Source organism: Oncorhynchus keta, chromosome 34, assembly GCF_023373465.1.
Source record: "Oncorhynchus keta strain PuntledgeMale-10-30-2019 chromosome 34, Oket_V2, whole genome shotgun sequence".
Classification (NCBI taxonomy): domain Eukaryota; kingdom Metazoa; phylum Chordata; class Actinopteri; order Salmoniformes; family Salmonidae; genus Oncorhynchus; species Oncorhynchus keta.
Window position 1 is genome coordinate 79,384,726 of NC_068454.1, and position 27,830 is coordinate 79,412,555.

The 27,830-nt window shown below is 45.4% G+C and overlaps 1 protein-coding gene, 2 long non-coding RNA genes and 1 pseudogene across 4 annotated transcripts; all 4 read right to left on the reverse strand.

The window, feature by feature from the left end:
* Nucleotides 1-2,609: 2,609 nt before the first annotated feature.
* On the reverse strand, nt 2,610-7,064 carry LOC127914881 (uncharacterized). Of its 2 annotated transcripts, XR_008089390.1 has the most exons (4): nt 6,976-7,064; nt 3,740-3,974; nt 3,223-3,410; nt 2,610-2,710 (listed from the first exon to the last, which is right to left on the reverse strand). It is a non-coding gene; the product is annotated as an uncharacterized LOC127914881 (long non-coding RNA). The 2 variants fall into 2 exon arrangements; XR_008089389.1 differs by lacking the exon at nt 3,740-3,974 and having other exon boundaries at nt 3,223-3,436; nt 6,955-7,048.
* Nucleotides 7,065-13,545: 6,481 nt separating this feature from the next.
* On the reverse strand, nt 13,546-15,346 carry LOC118378328 (growth hormone secretagogue receptor type 1-like). The gene is made up of 3 exons (XM_035765304.2): nt 14,866-15,346; nt 14,216-14,681; nt 13,546-14,040 (listed from the first exon to the last, which is right to left on the reverse strand). Exons 1-3 carry the CDS (start codon nt 15,178-15,180, stop codon nt 13,760-13,762), a joined length of 1,062 nt encoding a protein of 353 aa, XP_035621197.2. The 5' UTR covers nt 15,181-15,346; the 3' UTR covers nt 13,546-13,759.
* Nucleotides 15,347-17,746: 2,400 nt separating this feature from the next.
* Nucleotides 17,747-20,454, reverse strand: LOC127915324 (protein phosphatase 1 regulatory subunit 35-like; annotated as a pseudogene).
* A 1,283-nt stretch (nt 20,455-21,737) lies between these two features.
* Nucleotides 21,738-23,854, reverse strand: LOC127915327 (uncharacterized). Its single transcript, XR_008090995.1, has 2 exons — nt 23,562-23,854; nt 21,738-21,880 (listed from the first exon to the last, which is right to left on the reverse strand). It is a non-coding gene; the product is annotated as an uncharacterized LOC127915327 (long non-coding RNA).
* Nucleotides 23,855-27,830: the final 3,976 nt, after the last annotated feature.

The window sequence follows — 27,830 nt, forward strand, 5'->3', positions numbered from 1 at the left end:
CTCAATGTCAGTAAGACGTTGAGGAAGAGAGGTGCGGATCATAGACTGCAGGAAACGGGGAAGCGACCACGCCCCTATCCACATCGAAAGGGCTGCAGTGAAGCCACCATCCACATCGAAGGGGCTGCAGTGGAGCCCCTATCCACATCGACGGGGCTGCAGTGGAGCCCCTATCCACATCGACGGGGCTGCAGTGGAGCCCCTATCCACATCGACGGGGCTGCAGTGGAGCCCCTATCCACATCGACGGGGCTGCAGTGGAGCCCCTATCCACATCGACGGGGCTGCAGTGGAGCCCCTATCCACATCGAAAGGGCTGCAGTGGAGCCCCTATCCACATCGACGGGGCTGCAGTGGAGCAGGTCAACATCGACAGGGCTGCAGTGGAGCCCCTAAAATCAAACACATCGACAGGGCTGCAGTGGAGCCCCTATCCCTCAGGAGGGGCTGCAGTGGAGCCCCTATCCACCATCGATAGGAAGGGCTGCAGTGGAGCCCCTATTGCCACATTGACGGGGCTGCAGTGGAGCCCCTATCCACATCGAAAGTGGGTGGTGGAGCCCTATGGTGCAACAGTGGGTGGGGGCTGCAGTGGAGCCCTATCCAGGACATCGACAGGTGTGGGGCTGCAGTGGAGCCCCAAGCCATAGACCACATCGCTTCCAGGCTGCAGTGGAGCAGGTCAAGAGCGTCAGGTTTCTCGGTGTCCTAATCACAAGACTTAAAATGGTCCAAACACACACGCACAGTCATGAAGAACGTGTGACGTGCCTCTTCCCCCTCAGGAGGTTAAAAAAGTTTTGCATGGGCCCTCAAATCCTTAAACAGTTCTACTGCTGTACCATTGATAGGATCTTGACTGGCTGCATCACTGCCTAGTATGGAAATAGCACCGCCCTCGATTGCATGGCGCAACAGTGGGTGGTGCGGACAGCTGAGTATGGCGCAACAGTGGGTGGTGCGGACAGCTGAGTATGGCGCAACAGTGGGTGGTGCGGACAGCTGAGTATGGTGCAACAGTGGGTGGTGCGGACAGCGGAGTACATTACTGGGGCCGAGCTTCCTGCCATCCAGGACATCTATATCAGGTGTGGAAGGAAGGCCTGGAAAATCATTAGACTCCAGCCACCCAAGCCATAGACTATTCTCTCTGCTTCCATACTGGAAGAGGTACCGGTGCATCAAGTCTGACACCAACAGGCTCCTGAACAGCTTCTATCCCCAAGGAAAAATAACTGATAAATAGATAACAAAATAGCTACATGGACTATCTGAGTTAACCTTGTATCTTTACTGAGCGTTTATTTTTGCACTGTCTCTATGCACACTCACAGGGCCCGACACACTAACACACTGTCTCTATGACACCCTCACAGGGCCCTACACACTAACACAATGTCTCTATGCACACTCACAGGGCCCTACACACTAACACACTGTCTCTATGCACACTCACAGGGCCCTACACACTAACACACTGTCTCTATGCACACTCACAGGGCCCTACACACTAAAACACTGTCTCTATGCACACTCACAGGGCCCTACACACTAACACACTGTCTCTATGCACACTCACAGGGCCCTACACACTAACACACTGTCTCTATGCACACTCACAGGGCCCTACACACTAACACACTATCTCTGTGCACACTCACAGGGCCCTACACACTAAAACACTGTCTCTATGCACACTCACAGGGCCCTACACACTAACACACTGTCTCTATGCACACTCACAGGGCCCTACACACTAACACACTGTCTCTATGCACACTCACAGGGCCCTACACACTAACACACTATCTCTGTGCACACTCACAGGGCCCTACACACTAAAACACTGTCTCTATGCACACTCACAGGGCCCTACACACTAACACACTGTCTCTATGCACACTCACAGGGCCCTACACACTAACACACTGTCTCTATGCACACTAACAGGGCCCTACACACTAACACACTGTCTCTATGCACACTCACAGGGCCCTACACACTAACACACTGTCTCTGTGCACACTCACAGGGCCCTACACACTAACACACTGTCTCTATGCACACTCACAGGGCCCTACACACTAACACACTGTCTCTATGCACACTCACAGGGCCCTACACACTAACACACTGTCTCTGTGCACACTTACAGGGCCCTACACACTAACACACTGTCTCTGTGCACACTCACAGGGCCCTACACACTAACACACTGTCTCTATGCACACTCACAGGGCCCTACACACTAACACACTGTCTCTGTGCACACTTACAGGGCCCTACACACTAACACACTGTCTCTATGCACACTCACAGGGCCCTACACACTAACACACTGTCTCTGTGCACACTTACAGGGCCCTACACACTAACACACTGTCACTCCAACACACATACACTAACACACTGTCACTCCAACACACATACACTAACACACTGTCACTCCAACACACATACACTAACACACTGTCACTCCAACACACATACACTAACACACTGTCACTCCAACACTCACTCACTACATCTACATCTACATCTACTACTCAGTTTATATTATATCCTGTTGCCAAGTCACCTTACCTCTATACATATCTACCCCCTATACATATCTACCTCCATCACTCCAGTATCCCTGTCACCTTACCTCTATACATATCTACCTCCATCACTCCAGTATCCCTGTCACCTTACCTCTATACATATCTACCTCCATCACTCCAGTATCCCTGTCACCTTACCCCTATACATATCTACCTCCATCACTCCAGTATCCCTGTCTCCTTACCCCTATACATATCTACCTCCATCACTCCAGTATCCCTGTCACCTTACCTCTATACATATCTACCTCCATCACTCCAGTATCCCTGTCACCTTACCCCTATACATATCTACCTCCATCACTCCAGTATCCCTGTCACCTTACCTCTATACATATCTACCCCCTATACATATCTACCCCCTATACATATCTACCCCCTATACATATCTACCCCCTATACATATCTACCCCCTATACATATCTACCCCCTATACATATCTACCCCCTATACATATCTACCTCCATCACTCCAGTATCCCTGTCTCCTTACCTCTATACATATCTACCTCCATCACTCCAGTATCCCTGTCACCTTACCTCTATACATATCTACCTCCATCACTCCAGTATCCCTGTCACCTTTCCTCTATACATATCTACCCCCTATACATATCTACCTCCATCACTCCAGTATCCCTGTCACCTTACCCCTAAACATATCTACCTCCATCACTCCAGTATCCCTGTCACCTTACCTCTATACATATCTACCTCCATCACTCCAGTATCCCTGTCACCTTACCCCTATACATATCTACCTCCATCACTCCAGTATCCCTGTCACCTTACCTCTATACATATCTACCTCCATCACTCCAGTATCCCTGTCACCTTACCCCTATACATATCTACCTCCATCACTCCAGTATCCCTGTCACCTTACCCCTATACATATCTACCTCCATCACTCCAGTATCCCTGTCACCTTACCCCTATACATATCTACCTCCATCACTCCAGTATCCCTGTCACCTTACCCCTATACATATCTACCTCCATCACTCCAGTATCCCTGTCACCCTACCCCTATACATATCTACCTCCATCACTCCAGTATCCCTGTCACCTTACCTCTATACATATCTACCTCCATCACTCCAGTATCCCTGTCACCTTACCCCTATACATATCTACCTCCATCACTCCAGTATCCCTGTCACCTTACCCCTATACATATCTACCTCCATCACTCCAGTATCCCTGTCACCTTACCTCTATACATATCTACCTCCATCACTCCAGTATCCCTGTCACCTTACCCCTATACATATCTACCTCCATCACTCCAGTATCCCTGTCACCTTACCTCTATACATATCTACCTCCAACACTCCAGTATCCCTGTCACCTTTCCCCTATACATATCTACCTCCATCACTCCAGTATCCCTGTCACCTTACCCCTATACATATCTACCTCCATCACTCCAGTATCCCTGTCACCTTACCTCTATACATATCTACCTCCATCACTCCAGTATCCCTGTCACCTTACCCCTATACATATCTACCTCCATCACTCCAGTATCCCTGTCACCTTACCCCTATACATATCTACCTCCATCACTCCAGTATCCCTGTCACCTTACCTCTATACATATCTACCTCCAACACTCCAGTATCCCTGTCACCTTTCCCCTATACATATCTACCTCCATCACTCCAGTATCCCTGTCACCTTACCTCTATACATATCTACCTCCATCACTCCAGTATCCCTGTCACCTTACCCCTATACATATCTACCTCCATCACTCCAGTATCCCTGTCACCTTACCCCTATACATATCTACCTCCATCACTCCAGTATCCCTGTCACCTTACCCCTATACATATCTACCTCCATCACTCCAGTATCCCTGTCACCTTACCTCTATACATATCTACCTCCAACACTCCAGTATCCCTGTCACCTTTCCCCTATACATATCTACCTCCATCACTCCAGTATCCCTGTCACCTTACCTCTATACATATCTACCTCCATCACTCCAGTATCCCTGTCACCTTACCCCTATACATATCTACCTCCATCACTCCAGTATCCCTGTCACCTTACCCCCTATACATATCTACCTCCATCACTCCAGTATCCCTGTCACCTTACCCCTATACATATCTACCTCCATCACTCCAGTATCCCTGTCACCTTACCTCTATACATATCTACCTCCATCACTCCAGTATCCCTGTCTCACCTTCATATCTACCTCCATCACATATCCCTACCTCCATCATCTACCTCCATCCAGTATCCCTGTCACCTTCCCCCTATACATATCTACCTCCATCACTCCACATATCCCTGTCACCTGTACCCCTATACATATCTACCTCCATCACTCCAGTATCCCTGTCACCTTACCCCCTATACATATCTACCTCCATCACTCCAGTATCCCTGTCACCTACCCCTAAACATATCTACCTCCATCACTCCAGTATCCCTGTCACCTTACCTCTATACATATCTACCTCCATCACTCCAGTATCCCTGTCACCTTACCCCTATACATATCTACCTCCATCACTCCAGTATCCCTGTCACCTTACCCCTATACATATCTACCTCCATCACTCCAGTATCCCTGTCACCTTACCCCTAAACATATCTACCTCCATCACTCCAGTATCCCTGTCACCTTACCCCTATACATATCTACCTCCATCACTCCAGTATCCCTGTCACCTTACCCCTATACATATCTACCTCCATCACTCCAGTATCCCTGTTACCTTACCCCTATACATATCTACCTCCATCACTCCAGTATCCCTGTCACCTTACCCCTATACATATCTACCTCCATCACTCCAGTATCCCTGTCTCCTTACCCCTATACATATCTACCTCCATCACTCCAGTATCCCTGTCACCTACCCCTATACATATCTACCTCCATCACTCCAGTATCCCTGTCACCTTACCTCTATACATATCTACCTCCATCACTCCAGTATCCCTGTCACCTTACCCCTATACATATCTACCTCCATCACTCCAGTATCCCTGTCACCTTACCCCTATACATATCTACCTCCATCACTTCATTATCCCTGTCACCTTACCCCTATACATATCTACCTCCATCACTCCAGTATCCCTGTCACCTTACCCCTATACATATCTACCTCCATCACTCCAGTATCCCTGTCACCTTACCCGTATACATATCTACCTCCATCACTCCAGTATCCCTGTCACCTTACCCCTATACATATCTACCTCCATCACTCCAGTATCCCTGTCACCTTACCCCTATACATATCTACCTCCATCACTTCATTATCCCTGTCACCTTACCCCTATACATATCTACCTCCATCACTTCATTATCCCTGTCACCTTACCCCTATACATATCTACCTCCATCACTCCAGTATCCCTGTCACCTTACCCCTATACATATCTACCTCCATCACTCCAGTATCCCTGTCACCTTACCCCTATACATATCTACCTCCATCACTCCAGTATCCCTGTCACCTTACCCCTATACATATCTACCTCCATCACTCCAGTATCCCTGTCACCTTACCCCTATACATATCTACCTCCATCACTCCAGTATCCCTGTCACCTTACCCCTATACATATCTACCTCCATCACTCCAGTATCCCTGTCACCTTACCCCTATACATATCTACCTCCATCACTCCAGTATCCCTGTCACCTTACCCCTATACATATCTACCTCCATCACTCCAGTATCCCTGTCACCTTACCCCTATACATATCTACCTCCATCACTCCAGTATCCATGTCTCCTTACCCCTATACATATCTACCTCCATCACTCCAGTATCCCTGTCACCTTACCCCTATACATATCTACCTCCATCACTCCAGTATCCCTGTCACCTTACCCCTATACATATCTACCTCCATCACTCCAGTATCCCTGTCACCTTACCCCTATACATATCTACCTCCATCACTCCAGTATCCCTGTCTCCTTACCCCTATACATATCTACCTCCATCACTCCAGTATCCCTGTCACCTTACCCCTATACATATCTACCTCCATCACTCCAGTATCCCTGTCTCCTTACCCCTATACATATCTACCTCCATCACTCCAGTATCCCTGTCACCTTACCCCTATACATATCTACCTCCATCACTCCAGTATCCCTGTTACCTTACCTCTATACATATCTACCCCCTATACATATCTACCTCCATCACTCCAGTATCCCTGTCACCTTACCCCTATACATATCTACCTCCATCACTCCAGTATCCCTGTCACCTTACCCCTATACATATCTACCTCCATCACTCCAGTATCCCTGTCACCTTACCCCTAAACATATCTACCTCCACCACTCCAGTATCCCTGTCACCTTACCCCTAAACATATCTACCTCCATCACTCCAGTATCCCTGTCACCTTACCTCTATACATATCTACCTCCATCACTCCAGTATCCCTGTCACCTTACCCCTAAACATATCTACCTCCACCACTCCAGTATCCCTGTCACCTTACCCCTATACATATCTACCTCCATCACTCCAGTATCCCTGTCACCTTACCCCTAAACATATCTACCTCCATCACTCCAGTATCCCTGTCACCTTACCCCTATACATATCTACCTCCATCACTCCAGTATCCCTGTCACCTTACCCCTATACATATCTACCTCCATCACTCCATTATCCCTGTCACCTTACCCCTATACATATCTACCTCCATCACTCCAGTATCCCTGTCACCTTACCTCTATACATATCTACCTCCATCACTCCAGTATCCCTGTCACCTTACCTCTATACATATCTACCTCCATCACTCCAGTATCCCTGTCACCTTACCCCTATACATATCTACCTCCATCACTCCAGTATCCCTGTCACCTTACCTCTATACATATCTACCTCCATCACTCCAGTATCCCTGTCACCTTACCCGTATACATATCTACCTCCATCACTTCATTATCCCTGTCACCTTACCCCTATACATATCTACCTCCATCACTCCAGTATCCCTGTCATCTTACCCCTATACATATCTACCTCCATCACTCCAGTATCCCTGCACATTTTAAATATGGCATTAAAACTGACCCTGTATATAATATGCTTACTTACTTATTGTGTTCTTATTTCTCATGTGATTTTTCTGTTATTACATTGTTATTGATTATTGCATTGTTGGGTTTTGAGTTTGCAATAAAGTAATGTCACTGTACTTGAGCATGTGACATTAAAACTTGAAATGTAGCTGTGAAGTTCCAAGGTTACAGGGGCCTTCACAGGTAAGATTCTAAGAGGGTCGTCACTCCAGTAATTATTGATGTATGGCAAGACTTGTGTGTGAATGTGTGTCGGTGTGTGTTCTCATTGGGATCTATCCCCCTCATTTACTGCCTTTAAAAAAAACATAACTGATATTGCTGACTTGCTTATTAAACAGATGTGGTTTCTACTGACAATTGAGATGTACAGTACAAACTATGGCATAAGGGGAAGACAAGCGGATAAGGCAATCCGTAACTTGAGCGAGCTAGGATGGACGTGGTGAGTGAGCTAGGATGGACGTGGTGAGTGAGCTAGGACGGACGTGGTGAGTGAGCTAGGATGGACGTGGTGAGTGAGCTAGGATGGACGTGGTGAGTGAGCTAGGACGGACGTGGTGAGTGAGCTAGGACGGACGTGGTGAGTGAGCTAGGATGGACGTGGTGAGTGAGCTAGGACGGACGTGGTGAGTGAGCTAGGACGGACGTGGTGAGTGAGCTAGGACGGACGTGGTGAGCGAGCTAGGATGGACGTGGTGAGTGAGCTAGGACGGACGTGGTGAGTGAGCTAGGACGGACGTGGTGAGCGAGCTAGGATGGACGTGGTGAGTGAGCTAGGACGGACGTGGTGAGTGAGCTAGGACGGACGTGGTGAGCGAGCTAGGATGGACGTGGTGAGTGAGCTCGGACGGACGTGGTGAGTGAGCTAGGACGGACATGGTGAGTGAGCTAGGACGGACGTGGTGAGTGAGCTAGGATGGACGTGGTGAGTGAGCTAGGATGGACGTGGTGAGTGAGCTCGGACGGACGTGGTGAGTGAGCTAGGATGGACGTGGTGAGCGAGCTAGGACGGACGTGGTGAGCTAGGACGGACGTGGTGAGCGAGCTAGGACGGACGTGGTGAGCTAGGACGGACGTGGTGAGCGAGCTAGGACGGACGTGGTGAGTGAGCTAGGATGGACGTGGTGAGCGAGCTACGACGGACGTGGTGCGTGAGCTAGGACGGACGTGGTGAGTGAGCTAGGATGGACGTGGTGAGTGAGCTAGGACGGACGTGGTGAGTGAGCTAGGATGGACGTGGTGAGCGAGCTAGGATGGACGTGGTGAGCGAGCTAGGACGGACGTGGTGAGTGAGCTAGGACGGACGTGGTGAGCGAGCTAGGACGGACGTGGTGAGTGAGCTAGGACGGACGTGGTAAGCGAGCTAGGACGGACGTGGTGAGTGAGCTCGGACGGACGTGGTGAGTGAGCTAGGACGGACATGGTGAGTGAGCTAGGATGGACGTGGTGAGTGAGCTAGGATGGACGTGGTGAGTGAGCTAGGATGGACGTGGTGAGCGAGCTAGGACGGACGTGGTGAGCTAGGACGGACGTGGTGAGCGAGCTAGGACGGACGTGGTGAGCTAGGACGGACGTGGTAAGCGAGCTAGGACGGACGTGGTGAGTGAGCTAGGATGGACGTGGTGAGCGAGCTACGACGGACGTGGTGCGTGAGCTAGGACGGACGTGGTGAGTGAGCTAGGACGGACGTGGTGAGAGAGCGAGGACGGACGTGGTGAGTGAGCTAGGATGGACGTGGTGAGTGAGCTAGGACGGACGTGGTGAGTGAGCTAGGACGGACGTGGTGAGCGAGCTAGGACGGACGTGGTGAGTGAGCTAGGATGGACGTGGTGACTGAGCTAGGACGGACGTGGTGAGTGAGCTAGGATGGACGTGGTGAGCGAGCTCGAACGGACGTGGTGAGTGAGCTAGGACGGACGTGGTGAGTGAGCTAGGACGGACGTGGTGAGTGAGCTAGGACGGACGTGGTGAGTGAGCTAGGACGGACGTGGTGAGTGAGCTAGGACGGACGTGGTGAGTGAGCTAGGATGGATGTGGTGAGCGAGCTCGAACGGACGTGGTGACTGAGCTAGGACGGACGTGGTGAGTGAGCTAGGATGGACGTGGTCAGTATACCTATTTGTTCAGCACTTTTGAAATGTTCAGGGACAGAATTCAGAACATGGGCTGTTCTTACAGTGTGCTACTATCAGGAGCACTGTCAAGCTATACACAAAACGTTTGCAAACAAGCACACACCGGCCACGAACGATGTGTTTACAATGATGCATTGGTGAAAAAATAGACCAAATTATTAAGGTAAGGCACATGGGCAACTAACAGCTTACTACACAGCATACACTTATGTATACTAGTATTACTTTCTTTGCTACAGTATACATATCTCTCTGGCATCCTACATCATTTATGAAGCAGCATTAGACATTTTTGGACTAACGTTGTGGGGACATGCTTGAACAGGAAAGTGGCGCACCGGTCCTTCGTGGGCAAATGTTATCTATCATCAAAGAGAAAGATGCTGTATTTACAATTCCGAGTTGAATGACCTTTCAAAATGTATTATTCCCGACTTCCCAGTTGCAATGATTGCAGTTAGTCACTGTCACCGAGTCCTTACAAACCACTCATTGTTGAATTTGCGATCTTCAAATTGTTGTGTAATGTTTATGTCCAATGACCGATGAGCACCGATACGTTTTGTCTATATTTTCTCTTCATTATTTCTGTTCATATGACAAGGATCAAAAAGGATTTGCCAGTAGACTTGATTCATGATGATGACTGCTAGCTAAGATTGTGAAAGTAAGATGTTGATTCATGATGATGACTGCTAGCTAAGATTGTGAAAGTAAGATGTTGATTCATGATGATGACTGCAAGCTAAGATTGTGAAAGTAAGATGTTGATTCATGATGATGACTGCTAGATAAGATTGTGAAAGTAAGATGTTGATTCATGATGATGACTGCTAGCTAAGATTGTGAAAGTAAGATGTTGATTCATGATGATGACTGCAAGCTAAGATTGTGAAAGTAAGATGTTGATTCATGATGATGACTGCTAGATAAGATTGTGAAAGTAAGATGTTGATTCATGATGATGACTGCTAGATAAGATTGTGAAAGTAAGATGTTGATTCATGATGATGACTGCTAGATAAGATTGTGAAAGTAAGATGTTGATTCATGATGATGACTGCTAGATAAGATTGTGAAAGTAAGATGTTGATTCATGATGATGACTGCTAGATAAGATTGTGAAAGTAAGATGTTGATTCATGATGATGACTGCTAGATAAGATTGTGAAAGTAAGATGTTGATTCATGATGATGACTGCTAGATAAGATTGTGAAAGTAAGATGTTGATTCATGATGATGACTGCTAGCTAAGATTGTGAAAGTAAGATGTTGATTCATGATGATGACTGCAAGCTAAGATTGTGAAAGTAAGATGTTGATTCATGATGATGACTGCTAGATAAGATTGTGAAAGTAAGATGTTGATTCATGATGATGACTGCTAGATAAGATTGTGAAAGTAAGATGTTGATTCATGATGATGACTGCAAGCTAAGATTGTGAAAGTAAGATGTTGATTCATGATGATGACTGCTAGATAAGATTGTGAAAGTAAGATGTTGATTCATGATGATGACTGCAAGCTAAGATTGTGAAAGTAAGATGTTGATTCATGATGATGACTGCTAGATAAGATTGTGAAAGTAAGATGTTGACATGATCAGTCCAATCAAAGCTACGTGATTTGACGTGATTTCTGTGGCCAATGACCGTGAGCCTTCTTGGAAGGGCACTTCTAATGTAACTCTATGCAGCACCCAAAGGGCTCACATTATTGATGTCTAACCTTACTAAAGGCGGGTGACAGTATCCCCATGAGTGACAGAACACTGAGCCAATCACTGTGCAATGCTCCTATTTTCTGCTGGCCCGCCCCACCACTACAGAAAGGACTGAGCTTGGCTGAAACACCTGCATTTTGGAGCTACCTGTTTGTGCGGCTTTATTAACTCAATTATATGTATATATATTTTTTAACGTTGTTTACAAAACTGATATGTGACACCTATTAATGCCAAAAGAACATGCAAAACAGGCAAGCCCGCCCATTTGTTTTGAAAAAAATGTAGGGCTCAAAACTTCGACCCACCTACCCTGAATGACGGGTCGCCACTGGTCATGATTGATGTCCTGTAACAGGCCCTTTACAGATCTACTAATGTCCGATTTGGATATATTTGGTTGTTTTCGCTGTATAACATTTAGAAGTTGTTCCTTTTCAGGTTTAGAAAAAGTGACTTAAATGCCAACTCCCGTTCGTATAAGCTGGTAGTATAGTTAGCAGACGGAAGTCAGTGGTGGTAGTCAGTTGTTCTTTAACTGCAATGCAGTTGATTGGTGACGATGATATGTGTTGGGCTTGACATCCAGACAAGTATTATGTTCTGATTTCTACCACAACATAGTGTAAAATACACATATAAACAATACCCTAAATGTCAACTCATTTTGCTGGGGGACAATGTATTTCCATTGGCCTGATACCACATCTATCAGCTCTCCTCCTGAGAGGTATAGTAGAATGGAAGCAGGAAGAATAGCAGAGGCTAGAAGACAAGTGTGCCATGATGGTGCTAGGCAGGTAGAGGGGGATGGATGGGCTGAATAGGAACTCTACTCTGAAACAGAGCCCAAGATACACACAATATAAAGACACATTTCAGATTCCTTCATTCTCTCTCTCCATCATGGCAGGTTGAGTGAGTCTGTCATGAAAGAAAGTGAATCAAATGAAGAGTGCAGGGTTTATTATCAGTCAAATGTTTTATTTAGATTAACTTCAAAAATGTACATTAATACAAAATACTCAAATGCACAGTAGAGGACTGAATATGTTGTACTGTGATGTGAAAAAAGGGCCTTTAAAAAAACTTGCTGTGATATTCAGATCTGAGCCTGGAGGTTTGCAGTAGCCCCTAGTGTCCTTGTCTCCCTTGTTAATTCATGTCACTGATTTCCTAGAATGGGGGCCCCCCAAGAGCTTCCCAGGAGCTTGGTGAGAGAGTGGGGTGGGCTTGCAGGTGTCAAGTCTGCTAAATCAGTCAGTCTGTGATGAGACAGAGTGGAACTCTGAGCACGCTGTCAACTCAAAGGCTGCAACCTCCTACTGCTACACACACACCTTACATCCCTCCCTCCCTCACATTAACCAATAATCCCAGTAACCCCCTCTAATCAATCTTCCAACCCGCCAATACTCCCCAGGGGCCATTCTTACCCTCACCAGTCACCATGGTGACACAGAAACACACACAGAAACACACACAGAAACACACACACAATAGCTAAAGTACCACAAAGACAAAAGGCTGGAATTACAGTTTATTACACATCACTCTGAGAACACACACACCTTCAGGGGTTTAGAACCAACAGTCATCAAAATGGCAAATATATATGAACCAAATATTATACAATAAATCTGACAGTATGTCTCACTAAAGACAATGTGCCTCTAAACAAAGTCTTATTCCTCCATCCATCTCCAAGATTTTCTGTGTGTGTGTGTGTGTGTGTGTGTGTGTGTGTGTGTCCGTGAGTTACAGAGTGGTGGTAGAGTGTTGTGGGGGGTGGTGGGAGCGGGGTGTGTGTGAGTTACAGAGTGGTGGTAGAGTGTTGTGGGGTGAGTGGGGGTGGTGGGAGCGGGGTGTGTGTGAGTTACAGGGTGGTGGTAGAGTGTTGTGAGGTGAGTGGGGGGTGGTGGGAGCGGGGTGTGTGTGTGTGTGTGAGTTACAGTGTGGTGGTAGAGTGTTGTGGGGTGAGTGGGGGTGGTGGGGGTGGGGTGTGTGTGAGTTACAGGGTGGTGGTAGAGTGTTGTGGGGTGAGTGGGGGGGGGGTGGGGGCGGGGTGTGTGTGAGTTACAGGGTGGTGGTAGAGTGTTGTGGGGTGAGTGGGGGGTGGTGGGGGTGGGGTGTGTGTGAGTTACAGGGTGGTGGTAGAGTGTTGTGGTGTGGGTGGGGGGTGGTGGGAGCGGGGTGTGTGTGAGTTACAGGGTGGTGGTAGAGTGTTGTGGGGTGAGTGGGGGGTGGTGGGAGCGGGGTGTGTGTGAGCGCAGCAGGCTGCGGACAGCGTGGCGGTAGCGTGCTGACATGGTGTTGTAGAGGATAGGGTTGACAGCAGCACTGAGGTAGAACAACACAAAGGAGACCAGGTTAAAGTACTGAGAGATGTAGTACATATCAGCACTGGAGCCCAGAGTCACAGAGAACAACGTCCGACCAACGTGGAACGGCAGCCAACACAGAACAAACGCCAGCACGATCATCCCTAGAAAGAGAGGAGAATATGGGATGGAGCGACAGAAAGAGTTGACATTAGAACTCATTATTACTGTATGTGTGATATAGTTGGTTCACAATAGCTGCCTAGCTGTAGTATTGCTGAGGCCCAAACCAGTAAATCAAAGTAACTTTAAAATACAGAGACTCTCTCACAGCCTCACCGAGCATCTTGATGGTGTGTCGCTGGGCGCGGTCTCGGCTGCTGCGTTGTGGGCGGAGCCAAAGCTTCCTGCCGATCAGACCATACACAACTCCCAGAATGCCCAGCGGCACCAGGAAGTAGAGGTTGGAGAGCCACATCATGGCCCCCAGCAGGCCTGAGGAGACGGCGTAGTCCGTACAGCGACACTCGCTCTCCCCCTCAACTCCCCCCAGCTCCTCTACCCCTACCATAGCAAACACCGGCCCAGCGCTGATCACGGCCACAACCCACAGGCAGCCAATGAGAGTACGGACGCGGGTCCGTGTGACCAGGGTCTTGGCTGTGAGTGGTCGACAGACAGCGAGGTAGCGCTCCAGAGAAAGGGCGGTGATGTGGAGGATGGAGGAGTAGGTACAACTCTCACTGATGAACACACTCAGCTTACACACTGCATCACCCAGATCCCAGGGCCGGAACCTCCACAGCTAGAGGGACGGACACACAGATAGGTTACACACACACACAACCCAGCTCAGACACTATATCGTCTAACCCCCAGGGCCAGAACCTCCACAGCTAGCGAGAGAGAAACACAAATCACACACACACAGTATCAGCTAGCTAAACCCCAGGGCCAGAACCTCCATAGCTAGAGAGACCCCCCCTTACCTTGTAGTACAGATCTAAAGGCATCAGAAGCAGTATGAGGAGGTCGGAGATGGCCATACTACTCAGGTAGAGGTAGGTGGTGCTTCTCAGGTGTGGCCGGAGCCAAACTACCAGGATGGTTAACATATTTCCTACGATGCCCAGGGCCAGCAGCAGCACACACACGGCTGTCACACACACCAGCTCAGCCCCACTGAAGTCCTCCCATTCCCAGTCAGTCTGGTCACTCTGGTTCCCACAGTCCTCCAGACAGCCAGACCCTAGCACACAATCCTCTGAACAGCTGCTCCCACTGCCCAGCACTGACACGTCCATGGTCAGAGAGAGATGCCCGGGTCTCAGAGACTGGGGTGTGTGCGTGAGAGAGAGAGGTGAGCTGAGATGGTACAAGCGTGCCTGTGTGTGAGAGCGAGAGAAAGTGTGGATGGTCTATATCACCCAGGTTACAGCACAGGGTGACGTAGGCTGATGGATTCTAACTGGAGATGGTCCTGGACCACACATCTAGGAGATGTAAAACAACACATCTAGGAGATGTAAAACACACAACACATCTAGGAGTTGAGATGTAAAACAAAACACAACACATCTATGAGATGTAAAACACAACACATCTATGAGATGTAAAACACAACACATCTATGAGATGTAAAACACAACACATCTAGGAGATGTAAACACAACACAACACATCTATGAGATGTAAAAAAACACATCAACACATCTAGGAGATGTAAACATCTAGGAGATGTAAAACACATCTATGAGATGTAAAACACAACACACACATCTATGAGATGTAAAACACAACACATCTATGAGATGTAAAACACAACACATCTATGTAAAAACACAACACATCTAGAGATGTAAAACACACAACACGTCTATGAGATGTAAAACACAACACATCTATGAGATGTAAAACACAACACAGGGAGATGTAAAACACAACACATCTAGGAGATGTAAAACACAACACATCTAGGATGTAAAACAACACATCTAGGATGTAAAACAAAACACAACACATCTAGGAGTTGTAAAACAACACATCTGAGATGTAAAACAACACATCTAGGAGTTGTAAAACAACACATCTAGGATGTAAACACAACACATCTAGATGTAAACACACAACACATCTAGAGATGTAAAACAACACATCTAGGAGATGTAAAACACAACACATCTATGAGATGTAAAAAACAACACATCTATGAGTTGTAAAACAACACATCTAGGAGATGTAAAACAAAAACAACACATCTAGGAGATGTAAAACAACACATCTAGGATGTAAAACAGATATAAAACAACACATCTAGAGATGTAAAACAACACATCTAGATGTAAAACACAACACATCTAGGAGATGTAAAAACAACACATCTAGGAGATGTAAAACAACACAACAACACATCTAGGAGATGTAAAACAACACATCTAGGAGATGTAAAACAACACATCTAGGAGATGTAAACACAACACATCTAGGAGATGTAAAACACAACACATCTATGAGATGTAAAACAACAAACAACACATCTAGGAGATGTAACATCTAGGAGATGTAAAACAACACATCTAGGAGATGTAAAACAACACATCTAGGAGATGTAAAAAAACACAACACATCTAGGAGTTGATAGGAGTAAAATCTAGGAGATGTAAAACACAACACATCTAGGAGATGTAAAACAACACATCTAGAGATGTAAAACACATCTAGGAGATGTAAAACACACATCTAGGAGATGAGATGTAAAAAACAAAAACAACACATCTAGGAGATGTAAAACACAACACATCTAGGAGATGTAAAACACAACACATCTAGGAGATGTAAAACACATCTAGGAGATGTAAAACACAACACATCTATGAGATGTAAAACACAACACATCTATGAGATGTAATCTATGAGATGTAAAACACAACACATCTAGAGAGTAAAAAAACATCGAGGAGATGTAAAACACAACATCTAGGAGATGTAAACACAACACATCTAGGAGATGTAAAAAACAACACATCTAGGAGATGTAAACACACAACACATCTAGGAGATGTAAAAAAAAACACATCTAGGAGATGTAAAAACACAAAATCTAGGAGATGTAAAAACACATCTAGGAGATGTAAAAACAACACATCTAGGAGATGTAAAACAACACATCTAGGAGATGTAAAACAACACATCTAGGAGATGTAAAACAACACATCTAGGAGATGTAAAAACAACACATCTAGGAGATGTAAAACAACACATCTAGGAGATGTAAAACAACACATCTAGGAGATGTAAAACAACACATCTAGGAGATGTAAAACAACACATCTAGGAGGAGATGGAGTCTTTTTAATTATCTATTGTTCACCTAATACCTATTTTTACTTAAAAATGTCACTGTTGGTTAGGGCCGGTAAGTAAGCATTTCACTGTAAGGTTTTACACCTGTTGTATTCGGGCGCACGTGACAAGCAAACTTTGATTTGATAATGCCTTTGTGCTTGTTTTGATTACATAAATGCTTCGGGCATTTATCCTCAAACCCATACATGTCCCCATAGGCTTTGGCCAATAAGCCATGGCAGAGTTAGCTTCCGTTAGTGTCTACAAGAGACACCATTACTATTGCCCTCTATACACACACGTTACAAATAGTACACACCCAGCAGTGTGAATTGAAGCTGTGTACTCACCTTGCAGCAGTCTTCGATCCCTGGACAATTTCTCCCTCACCTCTTCATCCCTCTAGCACCTCTACCTCCTCCCTTGCTCTCCAACACCCACAACTCGTACACGCATGCAAGCAAGCACAAACGAAACGAAGGCTCAAGCGCACACGCAAGCAGTAAAGATCGCTCATCAACATGATACAGGTTCATTCCTTTAATATCTTAAATTAGTTTAAAATATCATATTTATATCTGAGAATGACAGAGGTAGGGAGGGAAAGAAGGGATAATGCTCTTCTTAAGTTTTGGGACAGGGCCTTTCAGTCTAGAGGTTCAGAGTAAGTGTGTGTGTGTCAGGTTCCAGCCTCCCAGCATGTGTGTCTGTGGTAGAGGTCGAAGGTTGTGTCTGCGGGGCGTGGGATGGGCTGGGGGCGTGGTATGGTAATCTCCTCCCCTGGTAGGAGGGGCTTCTCTCTCAGCAGATCCCCCCTGAAGAAAACCTGCAGGTCAGGACTGTCCTCTTTCTGCTCACACACACATGGATTACAAATACAGTTATGGACCAGTTGCAGGTCATGAGTGCTTTGGCTCTACACACACCTTTATTTACATATTACTTACACACACACGTAAATGTAATCAGATGGGGTCAGTGAGAGGGACTTGCCTTGTTGCCATGGCTGCATGTGGGTGAGACCAGCTGAAGCCTGTCACGTAGAGCCTGGCTGATAAGCTCCTCCTCCTCCACATTCACATTGACCAATGCCCTGTAGAGGTGCTGGGATGGAGGGACGTTCACCCCTATAGACAAAGACAAGACATACACTCAGTTAGTGTGTGGTGTGTGTTTATGTCTGCATGTGTGTGTTTCTGTGTGTGTGTTTATGTCTGTATGTTTCTGTGTGTGTTTATGTCTGCATGTGTGTGTTCTGTGTGTGTGTGTGTTAATGTCGGCATGTGTGTGTTTCTGTGTTTATGTCTGCATGTGTGTGTTTCTGTGTGTATGTTTATGTCTGCATGTGTGTTTCTGTGTGCTACCCTCTGTAGCCCGGGCGCTGATGCTGTTCTTGGTTCTGTCTGACTTCTGTAGTTGCTCCTGCACGGCCTTCTGGGAGTTAAACTCTGCCCCTGCCACGTTATCTAGCTCAGCCGTCAGAGCCAGAGTAGTATTTAACTCCGCCCCTTCAGGAGGCTGCCACCCCCCTCTCCTCACAGGGAGCCTCCTCATTGGTTTCTGACCTTGCCCTCCAACGCAGTTCTCCACCTATGTGAGGAATACAGGAAGAGATATTGACCAGTCCTCTGCTCAGACATTGCTGACTCATGCCAGATCTTATAACACCTGGATAGGTATTTCATGTATCAGCCTAACCACATCACGTTATAGCAATCTGGTGCGACGGCACAGTCCATGACGTGGCACACAACCATTGGTTGATGCATGCAACTCTTGTGCAGGGGAACATGAGTACATCAGACTCTAGACCAGGAGGGTTAGTTACCATGGAGTCTTTTCCCCTTTGAGTAACTGCTGGAGTGTCAGGGCATTGCCAAGGTGGAGGGTCTTTGCTAGGCTCTGCTATCACCCGTGTCAACCACAGGCACCGCGGAGACAAATCGCACCTGTAGAGTCAGGGGCACACACTTCAGTGATGTCTCTCCAAAAACACAGACCAACACACACAGATCTCTCATCATTTCTACGGCTGTCTTGACAACTGAGAAAAGCACCATCTGTGACTGTCCGTCAGTGTGTGTGTGTGTCAGACTGACCTGCCGGTGGCTGAGTCCTCTCAGCAGGCTAGCCGGGTTGGGTCGTGGCGGGTCTGGGCTGAGGGGGAGAGACAGGTCCAGTTCCGGGCACCGCAGGAGGCTAGCGGGGACCAGGGGCACGGGGGGCAGGCAGGGGACCAGCCAGATGTCTGGGTCACTGCACCCTGCTAGAAGACGCTGCTGCAGGGGACCTACTCTGGTCATCTTAGGTCACCAGTCTGGGTCTTTATCTTTGGGTGAAGGCTCTGTTACTGATGTAGGTAAGATACAAGGCAAAGGCAGTCAATGCCCAGAATATTTTGTATGGTTCTGAATGGCAGTTACATTATCACTCTCACATTATCACTCTGCCGAACACTCCCTAACCTAACCTTTCTGATGGAGCAAACTGAACATATTTTTGAGTCCTATGCCGAACCCAGTCCCTTACCATTGTTGGATCTGTAGTGTAGGTTGAATAACGTTAACTTTACATTTCCAACCAGATATGACGGTGTGACGTTATCTAGCTAACGTTAGATCTCTGGCTAGATTCCATTCAGTGGGAGCTTTCAGCACACCGCCAGGTAGCTAGCTAACGACGACAGCAGACATGCTAGAAAGTTCACCAGTCAGTTAGCCAGCTAACTTTACTTGTTGTACTACTAGCCAGCTAACGTTATAGGGTTTTCTTGGCTAATTAGCTAGCTAACGTTAACTAAAGCTATGCAAATTCAATCATGTCGTTTATTCTCCGCTTACTGTTATGAGGAAGCGCCCCGAATGACAGCTCACGCATTTCTTGTAGTTTTCACTGTTAATACATGAGGTTAGATTAACTCTATTTAGCAGGATCTGCTCAATTTTGAAATTCCCTCCACTGGCGCCGCCATAACACCTTCTTCAGAACAAAACAATCACACTTCCGGTTTCTTCGTTCGTAGGAAATTATACAATGGGCCCCCTTGGCTTGCATGTTACGTTGCGTGTGCTTGTGTAAATGGTGACTCTACAGCAGATTTAATCTAAAACGAGGCGATTGCTGGACTACGGCTCATCTTAATTTTCATCTTCAGTATTGTCCAATATGTTCTCTATGGAGACCTGCGATACAGTATCATTCTTTGGATATTATCTTTGTTGTTTCATGTTGCTTGGTGGAGGCTTCATCTTGGATATGGTTCTCTATGGAGACCAGCGATACAGTATCATTATTTGGATATTATCTTTGTTGTTTCATGTTGCTGGGTAGGAGGCTTCATCTTGGAGATGGTTCTATATGTGGCTCTATTTAACCTTCACAGTAACAGTTGACTTCCTGTATTCTTACTGCCTCTGGAGTAGATAACAATATTGTGACGTAATTAAGTAGTCAAATATAGGGTATGCCTTAAACGCAGAATTTAATTTAATGTTTTGGGTTACGTTGACATAATCAACAATTTTATTATTTAACCGGGTGTCTGAAAACAAAGGTTCATGTTTGATTCATGTTGCTATATCCTATTTAGGACATACACAGCCAATCACACATGCACAAACACAATCACACATGCACAAACACACACACACCTGCACAAATGATAAGTCAGCTTTCTTCCAAACATATTAAAATAGTTTATTTCGTTTTTCACTTTAAACAAACCGAAGGCGGCAAGGTAGCCTAGTGGTTAGAGTTGCACTAGTAACCGAAAGGTTGCAAGTTCAAATCCCTGAGCTGACAAGGTACAAATCTGTTGTTCTGCCCCTGAACAGGCAGTTAACCCACTCTTCCTACCCTGTCATTGAAAATAAGAATTTGTTCTTAACTGACTTGCCTAGATAAGTAAAAAGAGCTTCCTCTTCATCTCATGACATTGTAGTGTCTGTGTCCTTCACCTGTCTATGTGTGGTGTGTATAATCAACCCAACCCTTTTTTGTGTATGTGTGTAAACCTGCATCTCTGACCCTCTGAACCTGCATTGAGAATCTTGCTAATCTTATCATGAATTCACTCATGGAGCAAGAGCTGCTCTTCTGTGGAGAGTGGGCAGGGGGAGCTGTTTCACTTCTTGGTGAAGAACTCATTGCACAACATGGTGAGGCAGGCCACCAGTGTGACGTACTCCTGGAAATCCACACTGCCATCTGAGTTAGCATCCAGATCTTTGAAAATCTTGTCAACCTTTGCCTGGTCAGTGTTTTTCTGTTATAATGATCCGAGAGAGAGAGAGGTAATGGGTGAGACTTTGATTGCAGCAGTTCAAACTAGAATCCATACAGTTGTTATGTGTTTATAAAGGTGTGAGAGAAGTTATTCTATTGGATGAGGTGGGTCATGTGTTTGTGATGTTCCAAGCAATTCAATATTTCAATAGTGTCTGTCTTTAGCATTATTGTATTTGGTTGTGCTGCTAATAAAGAATGATTGAACTGAACTGTTCCCAGGATCCACTCACCCCATGATCTCTCCAAGCTCAGCGTTGAGCAGATCTTTGAGTTCTCCCTTGCTCAGGGTCGTCTTGTCGCCCTCCTTGCCAGAGTACTTGTGGAAGGCTGAGATGAGCAATGCCATACCCTGCTGGACCTGTGACATGGTGACTACAACACCATGTCACACACGCACACACGCACGCACGCACACACAGAGAGAGACAGAGAGAGAATGGAGGTACAAGTTTAGGTTATTAATTTCCAGTATTATCAATTCAAATCAATTTTTATCTTACATCCGGGTTACCATTCCATACGTTCCATAAGTCTGGGAAATAAAGTCGTGTTGGCACTGGTGTAATCATGTTTAAACATAAGGTTCCGGTTGAATAGAGGGTTTAAAAAGAATATTAGCGGTTGTTGCACACGCAGCAAAGACTTAACTACACAGACACCACACCACACCCACACACCCCACTGCAAACAGGTTCTACATCTCTACCACAAAGGAAGAGAAAGAGAGGGAGGAGAGATGGAGAGCAACGCAACAGAGGCAATTAGAGAGGGAGAGAGGTAAGAGATGGAGACAGGAGAGAGGCGGCGAGAGAAGGAAGAGAGAGAGATGCGGATATGGAGGGGAGAAGGAAGGAAGAGGGGGCTGAGTTGTTTAAACACAAACAGACATGGCTCTAGCCAACGCCCTTGCATGTCTGTCTCATTAACTCTGGGGGGGATTTTAAGGAGAGAAAGAGAGAAGTATATATATATATATATATAGAGAGAGAGAGAGAGGGACAGACACATAGACAAAAGACAGATTGTAGGAAATTGGTGGATCGGCTGAAAGGTGCGTTGGTAATTTCAGGCAAACGATAACATAGAAATCCCAGCACCTCCCCCACCCCTCACCTGTCTCCACCCTCTATCTATCTTGTTTGCTTAAGGTGTGTATCTTCACTCTGTCCCTTCACATATCTCGCCACTATGTAGGGAGGTTGCCCTCTCTCTTCTCTCTTTCTCTGCCTCGTAGTCAAGGTGGTGTGAAGCTTCTGAGTTTAAGGAAGTGTCTGTAATGTAAATCTCTCATTTAGCTGACCCCCTCTCCAGTGTAAATGGCAGTAAGTGCGGTCAAGAAGGACGTTGAAGCAACCACACAGTACGAACATGGTAAGCACAACATTATAGTTGTAAGGAACAACCCCAGTCACTGTGGTGGACTCCACTGATCTCTCTCTGAGTCACTGTCAGCTGCCCCAGGACCAGCAGGCATCCAACCAGACACACATTCTTACCACCCCTCTGACTGCCCATCTGATAACTAGAAACACACTCTACTCACAGAATGGTCAGAGCAAGGGGAGAGAGAGTTTATGGTACGGACAGAGAGAGCGAAAGAGAGAGGGGGTGTGGAGGATAGAAAGAGGTAGTGTTCTGCACTATGGAAGGATTGAGGGAGGAAGAGAGAGAGAGGGAGGGGGAGGAAGAGAAGAGGGATTCTTTCATTTAAACTGCGTAGTGCTCTGAGTAGCACCACACATGTTTGAATGGAAAGGCAGACAGAGTTACGCCCTCCCGCAGAGCTTGGCTCAAGAGCACAAACAGTGTGGACAGGCACTTACTAACTGTTGCAAAGCACACCCTGAAGTCATTCATACTTTTGCAGTCATGTATTAATCACTATACAACATTAAACTACACACAATTAGAAATAAATGTTGTAAACCACCAGATGAGAAAGTATAATTTGGCACATCTAACACATCATAAATAAACACAGCTAAAACAAACTGAAGGTTTTTATCAGCGAGGCACTCAGGTACATGTTTTACTAAGTTTAGTTTTCACTCACCGAAGTTGTGCGAGGAGGTGGACAGTCAGAGAAAGAGAGAGGAGGGAGTGAGGAAGAGAGGGATGGGCTGTTGGTTTTAAACATTGATTACCACACCCCACTCTCCCCTTTCCTCTCCTTGTCCCTCTTTATCTGATGGAAATGGAAACTGCAATGTTCTGTTCTCTTCTTCATGTGAACTAGTTACTGAACTAATTATAATAGGCATATATATTATCTAAAGTTAATAATTACTTCACATGAATGTATCACCATTGTAACCAATCCACCATTTTGCTCTGGTTCTTCCTGGACTTCCCTATAGAAAACAACAACAGAAAACATACAGAGAGGAGAAATCCCTGCATATGTCTAATGTCTTTGAATGAGCGTAAATACCTCTTATTCTGACTGGAGTTATTCATTTAACAACTTTTCAGTGAAGAAGAATGTGGTAAAACTGCAGCGTTCTCCAAACTGGCCAAACTAACCTGTAGGGCTACCTTATTGGCTGACTGGCTCCATACACCCCTCAGGAAATTGTGAACATGACTATTCTAAAGTAGACAATCAAACTTTTTATTTATTTTTATTGAGGTTTTGATTGAATATATAAATCAAATTAAAGTTTATTTGTCACGTGCGCCGAATACCACCTTACAGTGAAATGCTTACTTACAGGCTCTAACCAATAGTGCAAAAAGGTATTAGGTGAACAATAGGTAAGTAAAGAAATAAAAACAACAGTAAAAAGACAGTGAAAAACAGTAGTGAGGCTTTAAACAGTAGTGAGGCTATTAAAGTGTCGAGGCTACATACAGACACCGGTTAGTCAGGTTGAGTGAGGTAGTATGTGCATGTAGATATGGTTAAAGTGACTATGCATATATGATGAACAGAGAGTAGCAGTAGCGTAAAGAGGGGTTGGCAGGTGGTGGGTGGCGGGTGGTGGGACACAATGCAGATAGCCCGGTTAGCCAATGTGCGGGAGCAATGGTTGGTCGGGCCAATTGAGGTAGTATGTACATGAATGTATAGTTAAAGTGACTATGCATATATGATAAACAGAGAGTAGCAGCAGCCTAAAAGAGGGGTTGGGGAGGCACATAATGCAAATAGTCCAGGTAGCCATTTGATTACCTGTTCAGGAGTCTTATGGCTTGGGGGTAAAAACTGTTGAGAAGCCTTTTTGTCCTAGACTTGGCACTCCGGTACCGCTTGCCATGCGGTAGTAGAGAGAACAGTCTATGACTGGGGTGGCTGTGGTCTTTGACAATTCTTAGGGCCTTCCTCTGACACCGCCTGGTGTAGAGGTCCTGGATGGCAGGCAGCTTTGCCCCAGTGATGTACTGGGCCGTACGTACTACCCTCTGTAGTGCCTTGCGGTCGGAGGCTGAGCAATTGCCGTACCAGGCAGTGATGCAACCAGTCAGGATGCTCTCGATGTTGCAGCTGTAGAACCTTTTGAGGATCTCAGGACCCATGCCAAATCTTTTTAGTTTCCTGAGGGGGAATAGGCTTTGTCGTGCCCTCTTCACGATTGTCTTGGTGTGTTTGGACCACTCTAGTTTGTTGGTGCAGTGGACACCAAGGAACTTGAAACTCTGAACCTGCTCCACTACAGCCCCGTCGATGAGAATGGGGGTGTACTCGGTCCTCCTTTTCCTGTAGTCCACAATCATCTCCTTAGTCTTGATTTGTTGAGGGATAGGTTGTTATTATGGCACCACCCGGCCAGGTCTCTGACCTCCTCCCTATAGGCTGTCTCGTCATCAGGTTACTGTTGTGTAATTTGAAGTCGTACCAGGCCATGCAGCCGTGGGTGAACAGGGAGTACAGGGAGGGGACTGAGCACGCACCCTTGGGGGATCCAGTGTTGAGCATTAGCGTGGCAGATGTGTTGCTACCTACCCTCACCACCTTTGGGCGGCCCGTCAGGAAGTCCAGGTTCCATTTGCAGAGGGAGGTGTTTAGCCACAGGATCCTTAGCTTAGTCATGAGCTTTGAGGGTACTATGGTGTTGAACGCTGATCTGTAGTCAAGGAATAGCATTCTCACATAAGTGTTCCTTTTGTCCAGGTGGGAATGGGCAGTGTGGAGTGCAATAGAGATTGCATCATCTGTGGATCTGTTTGGGTGGTATGCAAATGCGTGCCTGTGTGTGAGAGAGAGAGAAAGTGTGGATGGTCTATATCACCCAGGTTACAGCACAGGGTGACGTAGGCTGATGGATTCTAACTGGAGATGGTCCTGAACCACACATCTATGAGATGTAAAACACACCACATCTAGGAGATGTAAAACAACACATCTATGAGATGTAAAACACAACACATCTATGAGATGTAAAAACACAACACATCTAGGAGATGTAAAACACAACACATCTAGGAGATGTAAAACACAACACATCTAGGAGATGTAAAAACAACACATCTAGGAGATGTAAAACACAACACATCTAGGAGATATAAAACAACACATCTAGGTGATGTAAACAAAACACATCTAGGAGATGTAAAACACACACATCGTCTATGAGATGTAAAACACAACACATCTATGAGATGTAAAACACAACACATCTAGGAGATGTAAAACACAACACATCTAGGAGATGTAAAACACAACACATCTATGAGATGTAAAACACAACACATCTAGGAGATGTAAAAAACACAACACATCTAGGAGATGTAAAACACAACACATCTAGGAGATGTAAAACAACACATCTAGGAGATGTAAAACACAACACATCTAGGAGATATAAAACAACACATCTAGAGATGTAAAACAAAACACATCTAGGAGATGTAAAACACAACACATCTAGGAGATGTAAAATCACAACACATCTAGGAGATGTAAAACACAACACATCTAGGAGATGTAAAAAAACACATCTATGAGATGTAAAACACATCTAGGAGATGTAAAACACAACACATCTATGAGATGTAAACACAACACATCTAGATGTAAAACACAACACATCTAGGAGATGTAAAACACAACACATCTATGAGATGTAAAACACAACACGTCTATGAGATGTAAAACACACAACACATCTATGAGATGTAAAACACACAACACATCTATGAGATGTAAAACACACAACACGTCTATGAGATGTAAAACACAACACATCTATGAGATGTAAAACACAACACATCTATGAGATGTAAAACACAACACATCTATGAGATGTAAAACACAACACATCTATGAGATGTAAAACACAACACATCTATGAGATGTAAAACACAACACATCTATGAGATGTAAAACACATCTATGAGATGTAAAACACATCTATGAGATGTAAAACACAACACATCTAGGAGATGTAAAACACAACACATCTATGAGATGTAAAACACAACACATCGAGGAGATGTAAAACACAACACATCTAGGAGATGTAAAACACAACACATCTAGGAGTTGTAAAACAACACATCTAGGAGATGTAAAAACACATCTAGGAGATGTAAAACAACACATCTAGGAGATGTAAAACACAACACATCTAGGAGATGTGAGAAAACACAACACATCTAGGAGATGTAAACACAACACATCTATGAGATGTAAAACACAACACATCTAGGAGATGTAAAAACAACACATCTATGAGAGATGAGATAAAACACAACACATCTAGGAGATGTAAAACACAACACATCTAGGAGATGTAAAAAACAACACATCTAGGAGATGTAAAACAACACATCTAGGAGATGTAAAACACAACACATCTAGGAGATGTAAAACACAACACATCTAGGAGATGTAAAACACAAACACATCTAGGAGATGTAAAAAAACAACACATCTATGAGATGTAAAACAACACATCTAGGAGATGTAAAAACACAACACATCTAGGAGATGTAAAACACAACACATCTAGGAGATGTAAAAACAACACATCTAGGAGATGTAAAACAACACATCTAGGAGATGTAAAACACAAAACACAACACATCTAGGAGATGTAAAACACAACACATCTAGGAGATGTAAAACACAACACATCTAGGAGATGTAAAAACAACACATCTAGGAGATATAAAACAACACATCTAGGAGATGTAAAAAACAACACATCTAGGAGATGTAAAACAACACATCTAGGAGATGTAAAACAACACATCTAGGAGATGTAAAACACAACACATCTAGGAGATGTAAAACACAACACATCTAGGAGATGTAAAACACAACACATCTAGGAGATGTAAAAACAACACATCTAGGAGATGTAAAACACAACACATCTAG